The 18960-nt window shown below is 40.7% G+C and overlaps 1 protein-coding gene across 2 annotated transcripts in view; it reads right to left on the bottom strand.

The window, feature by feature from the left end:
• The window catches only part of galntl6 (polypeptide N-acetylgalactosaminyltransferase like 6), a 248123-nt gene that overhangs the window by 46988 nt on the left and 182175 nt on the right, over positions 1-18960 (bottom strand). For both annotated transcript variants that reach the window (XM_072678571.1, XM_072678572.1), the window contains exons 6-7: positions 12352-12537; positions 7058-7241 (exon numbers count right to left, since the gene is read on the bottom strand). In XM_072678571.1, the coding sequence (XP_072534672.1) occupies positions 7058-7241; positions 12352-12537 (370 nt within the window). The remainder of the gene's footprint in view (positions 1-7057; positions 7242-12351; positions 12538-18960) is intronic.

Here is an 18960-nt window from a genome sequence, read left to right as displayed (position 1 = left end):
TGACATCAGATACAGAACAGGGCAACTTTATGGCTACCTGAAATATCCCTTTGTCTCAAAGATTATGGAAGGCATTGTGTATACCTTTGTGTGTGTGATAACTTTTAAATTGTTTATTTCTAGTTCTACCCCGTTTTCTACCCAATTCCAATTACTAGCAACACCTCCAACACTAGGAGGGTGGAGACACATTTAAACTGCTGCTAATGCAGCATCGCAAGGCAGCCTGTATGTTCAGAGGAAAGCTAGCAGAGCCTAGAGTCCTGTGCTGACCAACATCACTCTAGGAGTGATGCAGGGAGGAAGTGCCATCAACTTACCCCTGAGAGAGCAAGGCCAGTTGTGCTCTCTCTGGCTCCGGCTGCTGATGAAAGACCACTGAGGCTGGGTCTGCTTTAATTATTATAAGCTTTTACATACAATATGATATTCAGATTAATTAATCAAACACACACACATTGTCTCTCTTTCTCTCTCACACACACACTCATACCTCAGTGGTGAGGTTTCTATGATTCTATGATATGACTGAGTTTTAGACCTTTTATAAACTGTGGAGAAAATCGAAGGTAAAGGAAAGGGTGCTACACCATATGTCTGGGATTCGAACCAGCGATCCTTGGATCATAGTGACAGCGCCTCAGTCCCGCTGGACCACTCAGAGAACCTGTGTATGTGATAATTGCTGGAATATGCCATGTTCTCACAAGTAGGCTGGTGTAAAACGAAATGTAGAGACTGTAAAGGTCTCTCTCTCTCTCTCTCTCTCTCTCTCTCTCTCTCTCTCTCTCTCTCTCTCTGTCTCCATTTCGCTCTCTGTCTCAGTCACAGCAGGCTTCCATCCTGCAGTGAGACTCTTACTCATTCCCCACTCTTTCTCCAATAGTCCGTAATGAGGGTCATCTCCAGCCATTCAGGGCGCATTACTGTGGCTATACGAAATAGCAGCCTTTTGTATTGATCTTATCCTTTACCTTCGATCTTTCATCTTTTCTTCCCCCCAGTTTCTAAAAGGGCTAAAGCTCAAGGAATCACAGAAACCTCGCCACCGGTAAAGGTGGAAGTGCGAGTGTGAAAAAGAGAGACAGAGTGTGTGTGTGTGTGTGTGTGTATGTGTGTTTGATTGATTAAGCTGAATATCACATTGTGTGTAAAAGCTTATAATAATTAAAGCAGACCCAGTCTCAGTGGTCTTTCATCAGCATGCGAGTTGTGAGCATACAGTCCATGTCTTAATTAGCACTTTCATACTGAGCTTCAAAGCCGCTGTGTTTCCAGTACCAATTTGAAAAGTTTTAACACTACTTTTCTCAGTAATTTAGCTAATTGGGCAGGACTTAATAAGGTTTTGGATGTCTCTGAGCCAAAAGTGACAGATGGAGATAGAGGAGTGTGTTCCACAGAATTTCCCTGTCCTCATTCGAATCTCTGAGCGCCGCGCTGTCTCGGCAGGTGGGGATGGTCTGGCTGGAGACAGGCTGGACGGATGAACAGGGAAAGGGAAGGGAGGAGTATTTTATCTCTTCTACAGGTAGCCTGCCTCTGGCGGGGTCCCCGAGGGCTTAGAGTGGAAACCCTGCCAAGAGACTCACGTCTCACCTTGTGCAAATATCTTGAATCTTGGCGATAAGTCTAATATTTCCCTCTCTGTGAGATATGTTATCACACCCACACAAACCTCTCTCAGCCAGTTTCGATATATAAATATACATAAATTTATTACTAATTTCATGTAATCTTATCAAGTAAAATTCTCCCCATAGCTGGATAATGGATCACTTCATTTCTGATAGCATTTATTTATAGATAAGATAAAATATGGTTATTTTACCTTATTTCCAGAGAGACAGTCTGTGCAGATATCTACACACACACACACACACACACACACCCATATATATATATATATATATATATATATATATATATATATATGAAGTGTGTTATACTTAACATATCATAGTATATATTAAGGTGTCAATAATGTAATACAACTTAAGTCGAGCTGTTTGTACAAAGTGTGCTGTGCTGCAACTATAACGTGCTAATTGCTAAATTTTTTGGGGGGTGATATAAGGTAACTTTGTTTTTATTGTTTTTTAATATTATGCAATATTATTATGTAAATCTGTTCATCTAATGCTTCAAATGTGTTTTTGTTTATTTACATATTCATTAGCTTCCATAATTTCCAAGTGATGTTTTAGATATTAAAAGATAAAGATGCTTTATCCATTTTATAAATGTCTTTAATTATGTATTATTTACATGTATTTATTTAAAAATCTGAATAATAAATACAGTAAGTGACTAGCTAAATAAATAAACAAAAATATCAATAAATTAAAATGATAAATATTATAAAAATTATAAATTATAAATAAATGTATAAATTTTATGGCAATATTAGGGAACGATGCTATTTTACAAATTCAAAGCTACATTAATATATTTGATGTCTATTAATATTTTTAAAATGAGCATATCCTGCTTTCATAGTGTCAATAAGTTCATGGTTATCTGTTCAGAGAGTCATATTCTACTAGCAATATGTCTCTACAGGCACAAGGCCAAGCTGTGTGTGTGCATTTGCACATCTGAGTCAACAACGGGTGCAACTTAAACTAGCTGAATGCATTCATCAGAAGGGGTGTCCACAAACATTTGGTCAATATGTGTTATTACTAGGGTGTTGTTACAAACTGACCGGTCTTCTCTTAATACTTTTAATAATCCCACCTTTCTCGTTTCTGCAGATACAATAATGCCAGCCCACAAAATCTAGCAGGGTAGCTCTGCACCAACACTCCCCTACTTTACACCAGCTCTCCCACACACCTGCAGGCATCCTGGGGCAAGACAGGGCCCAGTGGCACCTAACTGCTGCAAACACCACAGGAACTGCGGTCTGTTTGGAGGAAGTATGTGTGTGTCTGTGTGAGTGAATTCCACAGAAGCATCTGTTCAAAATGAACACAGACACACACACACACACCAATAGTGAAATACACATACACACACACACACACACACACACACACAGTCACTCACAAGATGATTTCCTCCAGACCTCACCGCCACCTCGAAAATTAATCCTCAGCTTAATGCCTGGTGTGGCTGGTCAGACGTAAAACGTGCTATGCTGTGATAGGGGACTGAGAGTGTACACACACACACACACACCCAGCACCAGGTTCTCATATGCACACATATGGACAAACAAACCTAGCTCTTAAAGCCATACAAACAAAAACATACACACACACACACACACACACTACAGTGCAGAAGGACTGAGTGCTCATCTACTATGTTACACTCGAGGCACCCGGCTGAGCTGAGGAGTGGAGTGAACACTGATGACCAATCTGATGTGTGGACCACAGCTCAGCTCTCAGGAGTTCTCCTAACGAAGCCTACAGGTTTCTCTCTGTGGCTGTGTGTAATACACAAGCGAATAGGTCAGGATACACAAAAATGCGTGTGGACGCGATGCAAGCCAGGGACCTTTCCCCAACAGTGAATCTAATATTTCTCACTGTTGATATTCCACACTGTGATGTATTTGTTACTGCATCCTCACTAACATAAGATCTGATGTTCTCTAGTTGTTATCTAGCACAGGTAAAGCACTGGGTTTTTTTTGGGGGGGGTTATATGTATTAAAAGAGAGTTAGTTCAAGTTAGTTTTAATCATTTGGCGGAAACCTGAAAATCATAACCACTAATTGACGTAATCTTACCCTTGTCGACTTTTTTTTTTTTTTCGTTAGTCCCACTGTGTGTGTTCATATACTGCCCCCTTAAAAACATGCTACTCTGTCATGTGATTCCACCCTGTCCAGTCTTCACAATGGAAGCAACATGGGGACTGAAACGCTGAGACAACTGAGACAATCGATTTGAGGCCATATCGCCCAGCACTAGTTGCGATAATAACATTAAAACAACCCCAATGTTGTTACACTCACTGTCCATTCTATCAGTGCTTTAATTCCACACTGTATCCATCTGTTTCTTTCCATACTTCGTTAGCCTCCTTTCGCCCTGTTCTCCAACCTATAGGACCCCACAGGACTGACAATCACAGAGCAGGTATTATCTGAGTGTTGGGTCATTCTCAGCACTGACATGAGTTGCGAGTTAGCTAGTTGTTAGCAGTGTGTGTTGCACTGCTAGTACGAGTGGATCAGACGCAGCAGTGCTGCTGGAGTGCTTAAACGCCTCAGCGTCACTGCTGGACTGAGGATAGTCCACCAACCAGAAATATCCAGCCAGCAGCATCCTGCTGACCAACAAAAACTGTGTAGCAAGTGTGTTCTGACTTTACAGCTACAAGGTGGACCAACTAGGTAGGAGTGGACAGACAGACACAGTGTTTAAACACTCCAGCAGCACTGCTATGTCTGATCCACTCGTACCACGAACAGCACCACACACACTACTAACACTTTCGCCACCACCATGTCAGCCAGTGTCACTGCAGTGCTGAGAATGACCCACCACACAAATAAGACCTGCTCTGTGGTGGTCCGTCCTGTGGGGTCCTGAGCATTGAAGAACAAAGAGGGTGAAAGGAGGCTGATGAGTCTGCAGAGAAACAGATGGATACAGCCTGTAAATATAGAACTACAGAGTGATAGAATGGACAGTGAGCGTAGAAACAAGGAGGTGGTGTTAATGTTGTGACTCATCTGTGTACAACTGTATGTAAATCTGAGCTGTTTATTTTGACTGATAGTGTAAGATAACCTTTAAATCAGAGGACTGAAGGCAAGAAGCATGGCTGAAAACCTTAGTGATGCAGTAAAGCACCTGAGTACACTGGACATGACCATACAAGCCATAAAATATCAGAGGAAACAGAATCTCATCTATTCATTAAAATTAATAAATAAATAAATATCAGTACACACATATGCACATACAGAAGTGCGCATACACACACACACCTGTTCTTTCAGTCTCCGCCAGCCTCTGGCCATTTGAATGAAGGCTAGCCATGTCACAGCGAGATGAAACGACATGCAATGCCGGCAGAGACTCCTCACATCCTGCTGTGAATTCTATCAGTGCTCGGCAGACTCTCTTAACTAGAGGTCACACACCTCTCTGACATTTCGTGCGTCTTCCATTTGCGGTGCTCAGTGTGTTTTTAATGAGCCCGTTCTCAATCTGAAACAGCAGCCCTTCCCCGACGCAGATCAAAAGCCCGACCTGATGGAGCTCGGTCTGGGAGGAAAGTTAATGCATAGTTGGCGGCAACAAAGAAAAAGAAAAAAAATGTCACTGAATTCAACAAATGTGACACCTGACATAATTGGACATGGAAGCCATTTGCTCCTTTGAGATGCATCATCAAATGAAAGGAGAACGGCGCTGGAGGGATTTGTTCCATGTGTTTGTCAGAAATGTGCTGCTTTGAAATGTCTGACAGCATCTGGGGGAGCTGTGCTGAAAGCTGAGCTACATTAGGATGGCACCTGCCTCACACCAGCTCTCGCTAAAAAGAGCTCTGACTGTGTGGCCTGTACTCTGGGAGATCTCTCACAGTCAGCGTAAAAAAAACACCGGTCAGACAGTCTGGTTTAGGGCTGCCATGAACTGACGATTTTTCAATCAATTTGTCTATTGATTATTTTGTACATTAGTCGATTATTCCCACTACTAACTATTAATTTTCCTTCCAAAAAGTTTAATTGAACATTAAATTAATTGACAAAACTGTAAGTAAATGTTGCAAAACTGTAGGTTTGAAGCATAATATCATTCAGCTCCTCTGACCATATAGGAGCACTGTGTAGTTCTAATAGGCTGTATCCATCTGTTTCTCTGTATATTAGCCTTCTTTTACACCATTCTTCAATGCTCGGGACCCCACAGGACTGACCACCACAGAGCAGGTAGTATTTGGATGGTGGGTCAGTCATTTTCAGCAATGCAGTGATACTGACTGACATGGTGGTGGTGAGTGTGTTGTGCTGGTGCAAGTGGATCAGATGCAGCAGTGCTGCTGGAGTGTTTAAACACTGTGTCTATCCACTCACTGCCCCCTCTAAGAGACAACCCTACCTACTTGCTCCACCTTGCAGATAAAGGTAAAGTCAGTGAGAGAAGCTCTGTTTCTGTTGCTGCTCAGTTTGTGTTGGTCATCCTCTAGTCCTTCATCAGTGCTCTCAAGATGCTGGATATTCCTGGCTGGTGGCCTATTCTTAGTTCAGCAGTGATGCTGAGGAGTTTAACCCCTTTAAGAAAAGGCTAGGGCTCATTTCTATTACTGAAGAATAGCCTTGCAGAATGTCACTGCAGTGCTGAGAATGACCCACCACCCAAATACTACCTGCTCTATGCTGGATGGACGACAGTCTGGAAGTATAGAACTACACAGTGCTCCTATATGTTCAGTGGAGCTGATAGAATGGGCTGGGTTCATACCTAATATTCTGATGTGGCTGTGTAATACTGCAAATGCTACATTTTGTACGGGTTCTGTCTGGAAGCCACTAGACTGCCCCATGTTTTTGCTGTGGTGATGGTGTGAAAGGGTACATTGATTAATATAGGAGCGTACTGCTTGTGTCTTTTAGGTTTTTACGACTATAAAGAAACACACTTTATAGCCATTGTACAGCAGGACAAGAGAATTCAGCCTTCACATTTAACCTATCTGTGGAAGACAACACTCACACACACACACACACACACACACACACACACACTAGTGAATTGGGTCAGTGAGCACACAAACACCCTAAGTGGTGGGTTGCCATCGGCAGTTGTTGCCTATTATCCTGGTGATCGAACCAGCGATCTTTTAGTCCCAAGATTCTATAATCTTTAGACCCTAACTTAAATTCAGATTTTCCCTTGCAGTTTAGAACTATGTAAAATTTATATTACATATTAGCTTTATTTATTATACTGATTCGGTTATGGGAAATTAACTAGTACATACATAAAAAGGCTTTAAAATGTCCATTACATTTAATATTACGAACAGACTTTCTGCAGGAACAGCACCACAAAAAGTAGAACACAGCCCTGCAAGGGTACTCACTCGTATGGGTTGCTGGGGTCAGACCCCTGGAGCTCAGGTGGGATAGGAATGCGTTTGTAGTACATCTCCCAGTCAAAGGCCCCTCGCATAGCATCCCCGGCCTGAGCCTCGTATCCAAAGTGATTATGATCGATGACGTCAATCATGGGACACACGATGGTCCTGGGGTTCTGGGCTATCTGGTCTATCAAGCGGGAGAGTGAGGTAAAGAAAGAGACAGACAGAGAGAGAGAGAGAGAGAGAGGAAAGGAAGTGAGACAATGTTAGTCAAGGCCACCACATCTATCATCTATATCCTTTTCCTTTAGTGTGAAGAGGAAGGGGTGGCTGCCGGGTGTCTCGAGAGTCTGTGTCCGTCCCCTGCTCGCTTGGCCTCTTTCACTGCACTCGCCAGAGCGTGGAGGCCCTGTGAAATTGAAGCCTCCACGGCCGCCCAGCGATTAGAAACAATTACACAGCTTCAAAGTGGGTTTGGTCTACGGAGGCACGGAGAGAGCGACTGGCGGCCTCCAGCCACAGCCCCCGCCACACTCAGCCAACGCTAAAGCTGGCCCAAATCTGTCACCCACAACACTCCCTCAACACTACTGCTCTACCAGAGCATGGAGAGAGCGAGAGAGAGAGTAAGAGAGGGAACATGTGAATAAATTCAAGCATGTCTAGTGTCTCTAAACCCCAACCTGGAAGACTGCAGGTTGGGAGACAGCAGTAATTTACACTCACTCACCACAGGGACAGATCAGGCCTTGATCTCCTTTACTACACTCTTATTAATGTAGGGTTTACTGTAGCAGAGTGCCATCTGGCGTCCTATAGGCGTCTTTAATAGGCATGATCCTCAGCCGCTGCAGACAAACTTCTTGTTTGTTAGAAAACGGCCCTAGACAGCGTTCATCTGCCACATTATTTCAGTGAGTAAAACTAAACAGAGATTTTATTTAGACTGATAAGAGTGCTTACGTTACCAGTTCGATGCCTAAACTAAACTATTGACGCTTGATTTAAATAAGGGTTGCAGTTCTATATATAATATATAGTAATATAATATATAATATAATACTAATATATATACTATTTATAAAAGAGATGTGCAGTACTGAGCAGAAGTTGTAGCCCCCTGTGAAAATTAGAGTGGAAAGCTGCTTATCTGCTCAGTAAATCACTGATATTAGAATAAACACTAATATTAACACTCCTACAGAAAGTGGTGGTGGTGGTTCTCCATCACTGTGTTCATCATTAGAACATCTCCAAAGTTCTCCTCATGGAGTCTAGTATTATTTAGAGTTCTCCTCAGATCAACACCTGGTTTGGTGGTAAATCAGGGCTTAATGATGGTAAATCAGGTGAGCTGCTGCTGCTGATGATGATGGAGTTGAACACATCCTCCACGCTGTGCTGGCTGGACTGGGGGGCGTCCAGGAGAAACCTGGAACCAAGATATCACCTACCAACCACCTACCAACCTTCTTCAGGTTCTTTATCCTCACAGCACTTTCACACAAAGAATTATTATTTACAAATCCAAAAATGGTTCTCCTACAGCATCGCTCAAAGTGTACCCTTTGTAGAACCTTGCCTTTGTAAGTGAGCTGGCTGAAGTGTTTGAGCAATGCTTGAGCAACAGTGATTGTTTGGATTGCATCAATATCATGTGATGATGGAAGAACATCTTATAGCGTGATGCAAGATCATGAAAATATCAATTCCCTCAACATTATATCAACAGACATCCTGTTTGGAAAGAGGCTTCTCCACCGCATGTGTGTGTGTGTGTGTGTGTGTACACATGCGCAGTGTGATAGGCAGAGAAGATGCTTTTCCTGAATAGCTCTGAGCACACAAACAGGCTGCCGGCTCTTGCCAGTACTCACAAACATATCTATCGATTTTCGACTGTCTTTGTTTTTGCTCTGGCTCTCCAAAAACGCTCCTGCTTACTCGGGCAAAATCCTCTGCTTTGTTCTTCCCCCGTTTCAGATGTGGCTCTTAAGCAGCCTCAATCTGAATACCCAGGATGTTTGCTCAGTAGCAGTATCAACAAGAGGACAGGACAGAGAACATTTCTAATTAAAAACACACGCAGGGAAACTGACTCACTCAACAGCCGCGTCTCATCAGGGTGAAGAGCACCAGACTAAACTGACCAAATTAAGCCACACCCGAAAAGGCCTTCTGTCATAGTCAAGTGTTTGCCAGAACGCTGAAAAATCTCAGTCCACCTAATGAGAAATGAGCTAAATCTTTCCTTTGAGCTGATACATATAAACATATAAAATTTACATATAAAATCATGCATTACTGTGCTTGATGTAGTGTAGTGGATAACCCCACCACCTTCCATGTGGCAGACTATGGGTTTCATTTTCCAGGCTGGGCAAACACACCACTCTACATCAATAGAGATTCCTTGGGCAAGACTCTACATTCTCCTACCCGTAGAGCACGGTTCCAATGTTAGTTGTTCTGGATAAGAGCATCGGATAAATGCCATGAATGTAAATGTAAATAAGCTGTAAATGTAACCATGCCAATCGACACTAGACAAGATGGGAATTTAAACAAATAGACCCCCAATGCTAACACTAACTTGAGTACATGATAAAAAGAGTAACAGTAATGCATAGGGGTGATGTTGGAATCACATTGGAAGCAATGCATTAAAAATTTAAAAACACAAAAACACTAAAACAATTACTGGCTTTAGACCGATCTTGACATCTCAGTAGGTGGAATGGGAGTCTAGATAATGATGAACTAACTGTATCCTGACTGCTATTTTCATTTTTCTGTTTCCTGCTTTATCACTTTTTTCAGTGTAAATCCACAGTAAAAGTTTAGGATGTTATAGCTACAGTGCACAAATTCTCACATGTTAATGGTTGGCGGTTTTCTTCTTCATGTAATTCTTAGGTTTATATATTGCATGGAAAAAAAAACCCAATCTGAATTCAATTCTAAACATTTTTATGTTTTTTAACTTTTGGGTAAATGCAGCAAGAAGCACTCATAAAAGCTACATGTTAATTAAATGCATGTACGCAAGTAATGATCACAACATCAGTGCTAAACTTAATACTAGTAAACATGATCACTTCTGAGAAGACTGTTCCGTTCCATCATCCCTCAAAAAGAGCTCTGAGATATCTCTGAGATAAATACCCCCAATGCTAACACTAACTTGAGTACATGATAAAAAGAGTAACAGTAATGCATAGGGGTGATGTTGGAATCACATTGGTAGCAATACATAAAAAAACACAAAAACAATTACTGGCTTTAGAGTGATCTTGACATCTCAGTAGGTGAAATGGGAATCTAGATAATGATGAACTAACTGTATCCTGACAGAACAGCAGGTTTAGGCAATGCTGAGATATAGTCCTAAAACACCTGTATTGTATTTATGCTACTGCTATTTTCATTTTTCTGTGAACTGCTATTTCACTTTTTTCAGTGTAAATCCACAGTAAAAGTTTAGGATGATATTGCTACAGTGCACATTTCACATCTTTATAACAAATTCTCACTGTTCTCACATGTTAATGGTTGGCGGTTTTCTTCTTTGTGCAATTCTCAAGTTTATATGTTGCATGGAAAAAACATCTGAATTAAATTCATTTTTATGTATTTTTTTTGTGTAAATGCAGCAAGAGACACTCATAAAAGCTACATGCTAATTAAATGCACGTATTCAAGTAACATCAGAGTACAACATTAGTACTAAACTTAATACGGGTAAACATGATCACTTCTGAGAAGACTGTTCCGTTCTATCATCCCTCAAAAAGAGCTCTGAGATATCTCTGAGATAAATACCTCATCATCACAGTTTTTTTTTTACTGCATTTTTAATTTGGTGGGTTTTATGTAGCAGCTGTACCATAAAGCAGCAGCCTCAGAATCATGCTGATGCTCCACTGACTGTAACATGGAGACCAACATCAATGTCATTCCCACTTCAGGCCAGAACTGCCTTAATATTAAACACTGAGTGAGTGTATGACAGATGTACAAAAACATACATTGAATATTACATTAATCCAGTTTCCAGTCCTGGATTCTGTTCTTAAAAGAAGATAATGTACCTACCAAGAATTACAAAGTCCGGGTTTGAAGACCTACAGAGTAGCCACTATAGCATTCAGTCAATATGAATCCACACTCAGCAGCAGAGAGTGGTTACTTGCTCTTACAGCCTTTAACATTAAGGCCAGGCAGCTGCAACACTGTATATGCTATAAGTCAACACATAGGCAAAGGTAGCCAAAGGGGGAATGCCTACATATTTATGGTGAGTAAAGGGGGAAAGACAAATAGGTGATGCCAGGTGTCAATGGGAATGTTTGAGTTTAACCCAGTTTAAATTGTTATACTGGACTGTTAAGAAACATCAACATGGGAGAAATGAATAAACCCAACATCAGCAGTTTATTATTATTTTTGGTTTGCTGTTTTTAAGCTTGCATGGGCCAATCACGGTGAACAACAACAGGACGTCAGTCAAAAACAACACAGGCCAATCACGGCGCATTGACAACTTTGCTAATTATAATGGGAGCGTTTTCTAGGTGTACTGCATTATTCAGAACAGGTGTTTTGGAAGATAGCTACGTTTCCTTTACGATGGTAACTGCAGTGGTAAATCACACTGTAAAGCATGCAGTAAGTGGTACTGCGTTAACACCTGCACATGCGAACAGTAAAAGGGAATGATATATGTGGATAGCTTGGAGGATGGTGGAAGTGGTGTAGGTTTTTTATAGCAGGTATTATAGCGGAGATGGAAGCTGGACACATTTGGACTACATGACGGCCCCAGCGGGGTGTAAAATGCTACTTAGTGTTTCCCATAGAACAGATATGCATAAGGGTTTTGAGTAAGAGGGGAGGGAGGGAACAGAAAGCGAGAAAAAGACAGAAAGCATGAGAGACAGAGAGAGAGAGCGAGAGAGAGAGATAGAGAGAGTAAAAGCAATGTGGAAAATGCTGATTCTTTTTTTTTTATCAACCAACAGCAGGAGTGTTGGGCTTTGAACACGAAACACATTTGATTTGTGAAATTGGGAGATTCAGAGGAGCGAGATAAGCAAAGGGGAGAGGAAAAGTGTGTGTTTTCCAGTAGAGGCTGTTTTTCCACTGTGATAGGAAACCAAAAAAAAAGAGAGAGAGAGAGAGATACACACACAAAAGAATGAGTACCTCCTTCACCTCTCTCAGTCTTTCTCTATCCTTTAGTGATTATCCATTAGTGATTTTTTTTTCACTATAAGTGGTTCTTTGTGTGAACAAACCGAGGAGAGGTGGCAGCCAGTTGATGTTGGTCTCGCAGTGGGAGTCCAGGAATGTGAGAACTTCCCCTTTAGCCACGGAGGCTCCAAGCAGGCGCGTGCGGATCAGTCCCTCACGCTTCTTAGTGCGAACTATACGCACCTTCGGAAATCTAGACATGTAGTCTTCCAGACGAGCCCCCAGATGATCTGAGAGACACATAGAGAGAGAGAGAGAGAGATAGAGAGAGAGAGAGATCAGAACATCATGATTAAGTTGATTGCGTGTAAAGAGCAGAACAGCATTAATATGGATTAGATGAATCAGGAAAGGCACCAATGATCAAAAAATAATGAAAATGGCTAAAGTTTTAGCTACCAAATTTGTAAAATTTGTACTTTGAAACTTTGGAATCTAAAACAAATAAGAAGACAGAAGAGACAATCTTGGCAAATAAAATTATTTTAAATCTAATACGTATATCTCATGTTTCTGATCATACAATTATTGTTGGAACATTGCTGTTGTAACTTGTTGTAAGTATTTAATCTAAGTGTCAATAAAAATATTTGCCAGTGGAATAAGACAATTTCACCAGATTTAATTATTGTTTGATCGCCTTTTTCCAGCATTAATTCTCAAAACAAGTGAAATGATGTGCCAAACTAAATTAACACAAAATTAACTAAATCTTATAATATTCTAACAACTATCCCACAGTGAAGAATATTAGATATTTAGGCTAGATTTGAATTTATTTCAGTTTCAAAAACATCTGACTTGCTGGTGATTAGGTAACCTAACAAGTGATCCTTGAACTTGATAACTGAGATAATTAATAATTTCATTCTTCAGTTTTTCGACAACAGTTGGCTTTTTTAATTCATGTCAAAAAGTAAAAGGCAACACAACTGGATAGTGGTGATTTGTTTGTGAGAGTTACAAATGCTGTAAAAATGGAAAAATGATGGTAAAGGAAAGAAAGGAAAGGCAGCCTGATGGGGGAAAAAAACAATCTGAATAAAATGGGTTTGAGCAGAAAGACCCAGTCTGGTCACAGAATGGCCAGGACAGCCTCAAAGTCCACCAACAGGCTTGCAGAAAGAGAGTAGTAGAGCAGTCAGTCATCCAGGAAACAAGCATTATCACCCTCGCCTCACAGCTGCAGACTGTGAGCTGGAACTACTCTGCCAATCCACATTAGCACATCACCATTCACACTAGCACAAATGACCTGAGCTCACAAGGAGACAGCGAGGCAGGAGAAAATGCTCACCAGGTATTTCTAGAGGAAGTGAGTCAAGACATCATTAGAGAATTTTTCTACATCCTCAACATCTGCACTGCCACTAAAGACTGACTGATGACTACCTATGTGATCCTGTACATCTCGATCCTGTACACCTAAAATAACTATCACAATGCTGACCGCTGACAGCACTCCAACTACATCCTCTGTGATGTAAACCAAATGACCTTCAGCCCAGTGCAGCCCAGTTTAGCTGCAATTTTTGTTCTACATTTAATAAATGTTAATTACGGGTTTGGTCTATTATTGAAGTTTTCATTTTATTTGATTTTTTTATCAATAAAACCAACATAATGTGCCATGCAGGACCTCTTTCAGTAAACCACTGAATGTCCAGTGTGTTTATTAATCTGTCACTGAAACTTAAAATTTCTTTAAAATCAATAATAATCATTACATTATTCAAGTTTGGCTGAACATGTGTTGAACAGATGTTAACAGTGACTGCTCATCAAAACGCAAGGGGCATTTTCACACTGAGCGTTTTTCCCAGACCCATGCCCACTTACTCAGTGAGTCCTCAGAGGTCCAGAGCAACAAGCCCTCCTGGAACCAGAGGCCTGGGGTTCACTTTAAGCAGACTCTGGTGTGGTCCACTGCAGGAGTGGAAGGTATCTGCTCCTGGTGGCGCATGTGGGGCTGTGCCATTGGTTCTTTTTGTCATATGACTAATCACTTCAACTTATTGCATGCCTAGCTAAAGACTGTGCTATGAGAACGGCTCCTTGTTTGCTGGTGTTCTTGAATGGTAAAATTCCATGACTCCAGAAAGTGCTGTTCTTCTCCACCTGAGTGTTTGTTTGTGTACAATGAAAAGAGATCAATGGATTTGAATGGTATTCTTCTGTATAAAAGCAACTCAGTGATTATTAACCCTTCTCCCAAACGAGCCCAGAAGCTAGTCAATGTATCCATTTAAACCTTAATTAAATCAAAAGAATACTATTTGAATATATACACTATATAGACAAAAGTATTTGGTCACCTACTCAGTACACCCACAGAAGCTTTCCTACCATCCCATTCTTAACACATAGGCTTATCGGATAGGCATATGAAGTTAGTGACCCCTTCTGCAGCTTTAGAACGACCTACTCTTTCACTAATCTGTGGAAATGCAGACCGCATGGCTAGGTGCTTGGCTAGTGGCAATGGGAATGAATAAAAGACTTGAATTCAATGATTAAAAGATGTGTCCCAATACTTTTGCCCATACAGTGTATGCAGGAATATATTTGTTACCTATTTGAAGCAAAAAAAGAAATACACACACACACACACACACACACACACACACGTCATCCTCCATCCATATTATCTACAATCTAAAAGCAACTACAAGTTGTGTTTAAAATAACAGGGGTAACTGTAACACCTTGAGTAAACTCTTCAGGTTGCTCCAGACATTGCTCAGACTGCACCCCTGCTCTATAAATTCAATCAGTGTTAGACCATGGACAAATCAATGTGCTCCTTAAAAGAGCTGAACAACCTGAGAAAACACAGGAGGCTTGCAAACTAAATCAAATCAATCAAGTTTTCCAGCCAACTTCTAAAAGTGTGACTTAATTCAGCCGTGCAATCAGTTCTGCAGAGATTCCTAACTTCACTCCAAACACATCTAATCTGAGTTCCAGCCTAATGAGAGAAATGCAATCTGGGGCTAAAACAGTTAAATCTAGTTGTAATACAGTAAACAGAGGGGGCAGTACGTAACGTCACCAAGCCCATATATCAGAATAATATGTGTGACTAAAGACCAGAGTATTTGACTCAGGGGTGAGGAATGAGATACTGCTGAGTCCAGTTTAAGTTCAATGCTGACTGTGCAGTGTTCTTGCAACGACCTGCAACTCATGGACTAAATTCAGCACTTAAACAAACACAAGAGTTTAATGTTTACTGTGCACAGATGATCCGGTACTGCTGTGCCCCATAAGAACAAGTTTTGCAGCAGCTGGACCTGCTGCAGCAATATTGTCATTATAATTCACTTCATCACCATGAAATAGGACTGAAAATCAGCGCCTCATTTGATTTGGGGGAGCTTCATTTGATGTGCTAGAGAAAGCACAGAAAGAGCTCTTTATACAACAGGCATCCCAACTGATATCCCAATTGGTGTGCCTTGCCCATTTACAAATGCTCACCGAGCAAAATTAGGCTGGTATTTCTATTTGCTATAGGTACACTATATTCAGAAGCATCTATAAAATCTTCATAGAGCTGAACCCAGTCTTCTGCCAACTCACTGTGAGGCTAATTAATCAACTAACACACTAATATTAACACACAGTGGCCTGACCAGAACTGCTAACTAAAGTAGCGACTGAAAAAAGCCTACTTGGAACGTTTGAACAAGGACATCAAAACAACCCAAAAATCCGATGCCACTGGGTCCTAAACAGAGAGTCTGAGCTGGCGGAGCATTCCAACACTGTCACACATCCAAAGGAGGGACAGATCCTGGGAGGCACAGTGGCCACAGTCTAGCCAGAGAAAAGGGCAAATATAAATAAATCTGCCTAGCAAAAGAATAGTATGTGGACACAGTAAAATGGGAGGCATTTACTGTAGGAAGTAATATCTTGGCAAGTGAAATGAGTTTAAATCTGGTTAATTTATCGATTTTGCCCTAATTTATAATTGGTGTCAGCATATTATACAATTAATTAACTTTTTAAAACATTATTTAACAGTTTTACCTGTTTTAAGAGATTTTAATCTAGTGAAAGTAATATATTTCCCTTTCTGGCAATAGAATACATTACTTTCACTAGATAAAATCACTAACAACTGTTACAGATATAACACAAGTTAAATGAGCTGCTAAAGAAATAACTACGTATTCACAAAAGGGAAAAGCTGTATCTTCAAAATATACAAACTATAAACTATACAAAAGTCAATTCCACAAGGCTCTATTTTAGGACCGTTATTATTTACATAGTTTACATTTACATTTAAGGCATTTAGCTGACGGTCTTCTCCATAGCGACTTACAAAAGTGCTTCGTTGTTCACTCAGAAAATATCCTTAGTTAGTTTGTACAGACTAGGATTACCAGACTACCTCTTAAACCTACATATTACTAAATACAGAAGTGAGTATGAAGACCATAACACTTGACACTACACTTCGCTACACTACACAGTCCTCTCTGAAGGTCTGGGTTTGAAGACAGCGAGCGTTGGACTCTGCTGTTAGGACACCCAGGGGAAGTTCGTTCCACCACTTCGGTGCAGGACAGTAAAAAGTCTGGACGCTCGTCTTTCGTGGATCCTAAAGGATGGCGGGTTGAGCCAAGCTGTACTTGAAGCTCGAAAGACTCTAGGTACTGACCAGCTTTTGACCATTATCATCATGTACGGAGGGGCTGGTCCAGTCTTGGCTTTGTAAACCAGATTCAGGGTTCTGAATCTGATGTGGGCAGCAGCTACAGGAAGCCAGTGAAAAGAACGCAGCAGAGGAGGAGCTGAAAATGGCTGAACTTAGAAAAGTTGAGAACGACCTGTGTTGCTGCATTCTGGATAAGTTGCAGGGGCCTTATGGTGCGCAAAGGGAGACCAGCCAGAAGAGAGCTGCAGTAATCCAAGTAAGTCTTGAATAACAAGAGACTGAACTACTGAAAACTTTGGTAGCATCTCCAGAGAGGAAGGGTCGAATTCTCTAGTTGTTGAAAAGGAGAAATCTGCATGACACAGATTATAATACATGCACAGTTATAATACATGCTGTTAATTTCCATTGTTACACAGACAGTACACAACTGTACAAATCTGGGCCAAATCTGATGGCAAACGTAGGTGACAGAAAATGTAATACCATGTAAACAATGTGAAATACTAGATGTTCCATAACTTCCTGCTTCTAAATGGTGACAAAACAGAGGTTCTCCTTTTGGGTCCAAAAGCAGCAAGACATACATTATCAGATGTGATGTTAAATCTGGATCATTTCTCTGTTATTCCTAGTTCAGCAGCGAATAATTGAGTTGCACCTATAATTGCCCAACATGTAACTAATATTATTAGAACAGATTGTCTACATCTTTGGAAAATTGGCAAGCTCAGAAATGCCTTATCCCTACGTGATGTAGAAAAATTAGTACATGCTTTTATCACCTCACGGCTAGACCAATGCAACACACTATTATAAGGTTGTTCCAGGAGGAGCCTCAGTAAACCTCAACTAGTTTAAACTGCTACAGAAAATTCGACCATAACAGCACAGTTCAATCAGCACTGCAATTGGCTTCTAGTTAAATTCTGCATTGATTATAAGAGTCCTCTAGTGCTCCTGAGAAACTGAGATTGCATTACCTATTAGGAATCATCACGCTAACTAATTCCCAGAATCCAGATTCAGCATGGGTAAGAGCCTTTTCTGGTAAATGTCAGTATTTCAGGGTGTTCCCATGTCTGTGTTACCTTCTGGCTCTCTCCTTTTAATTAGGTTGTTATAGTCAGATCTGCTGATCTGGAGTCGTTAGCCACACTCTGATAACGTTCACATTCTCTGTACTCCATGAATCCAATCAGAACTAATCATATCTCTTCACCTTCTCAGAATGAATGACTGCCCACTTGTCTGGCCTGACTCTGACTGAAGACCGCCTGCTGAGCTCTCCTGCTACTTCTCTGTCTACAGACGATGAGTTTACTTTTGCTATTATTAATAGTTTTATCAGCATCTATTGAAGTAATGCCTTTTCCATTATGATTATATCAGCACACCTGAGAAGAAGAATGTATGTGTCTTATGTGGTGGTGGTGCAGTGACTTTTTATCAATAATTTATAAGTAGTTCTGACCAGAGGAGTATGAATCCTCTTTGTGAGTCCTGGTTCCTCCCAAGATTTCTTTCTTCAGCTCTGAAAGAGTTTTTCCCTGCCACAGTCACCTTTGGCTGCTCACTTTATGTTTATGTTTTGAAAATCTCTTGTACAATTACTGGATTCCTGTAAAGCTACTTTGTGACAACGGCAGTTGTAAAAAATGACTTTACAAACAAATCTGATTTGAATTTAATAGTATGTATGTCCTGACACTCACAATCTGATGCAAGTACCACAATGTTGACAGTATTGGCTGATAACACAACAATGCAACATAGTTTAGTAGAGATATGTTAACAATGAATACTAAAGTAAAACAAGCCTTGTTTGTCTTATTTTTAATAGTTTAATATTCTAGACCATGTTGTTATATAACCTATTTTTTAATGAAAGTTCTAAAGGGTTTAATTTTCAAGAATACAATTTGACACCTAACCTAAACATCAGGCTTCCAGTAAATAACCTGCTGCAGTAGTTGTTTAGTTT

The sequence above is a fragment of the Salminus brasiliensis genome, chromosome 4 (genome assembly GCF_030463535.1).
Source record: "Salminus brasiliensis chromosome 4, fSalBra1.hap2, whole genome shotgun sequence".
Taxonomy (NCBI): domain Eukaryota; kingdom Metazoa; phylum Chordata; class Actinopteri; order Characiformes; family Bryconidae; genus Salminus; species Salminus brasiliensis.
This window is presented reverse-complemented; position numbering and strand designations above follow the sequence as displayed.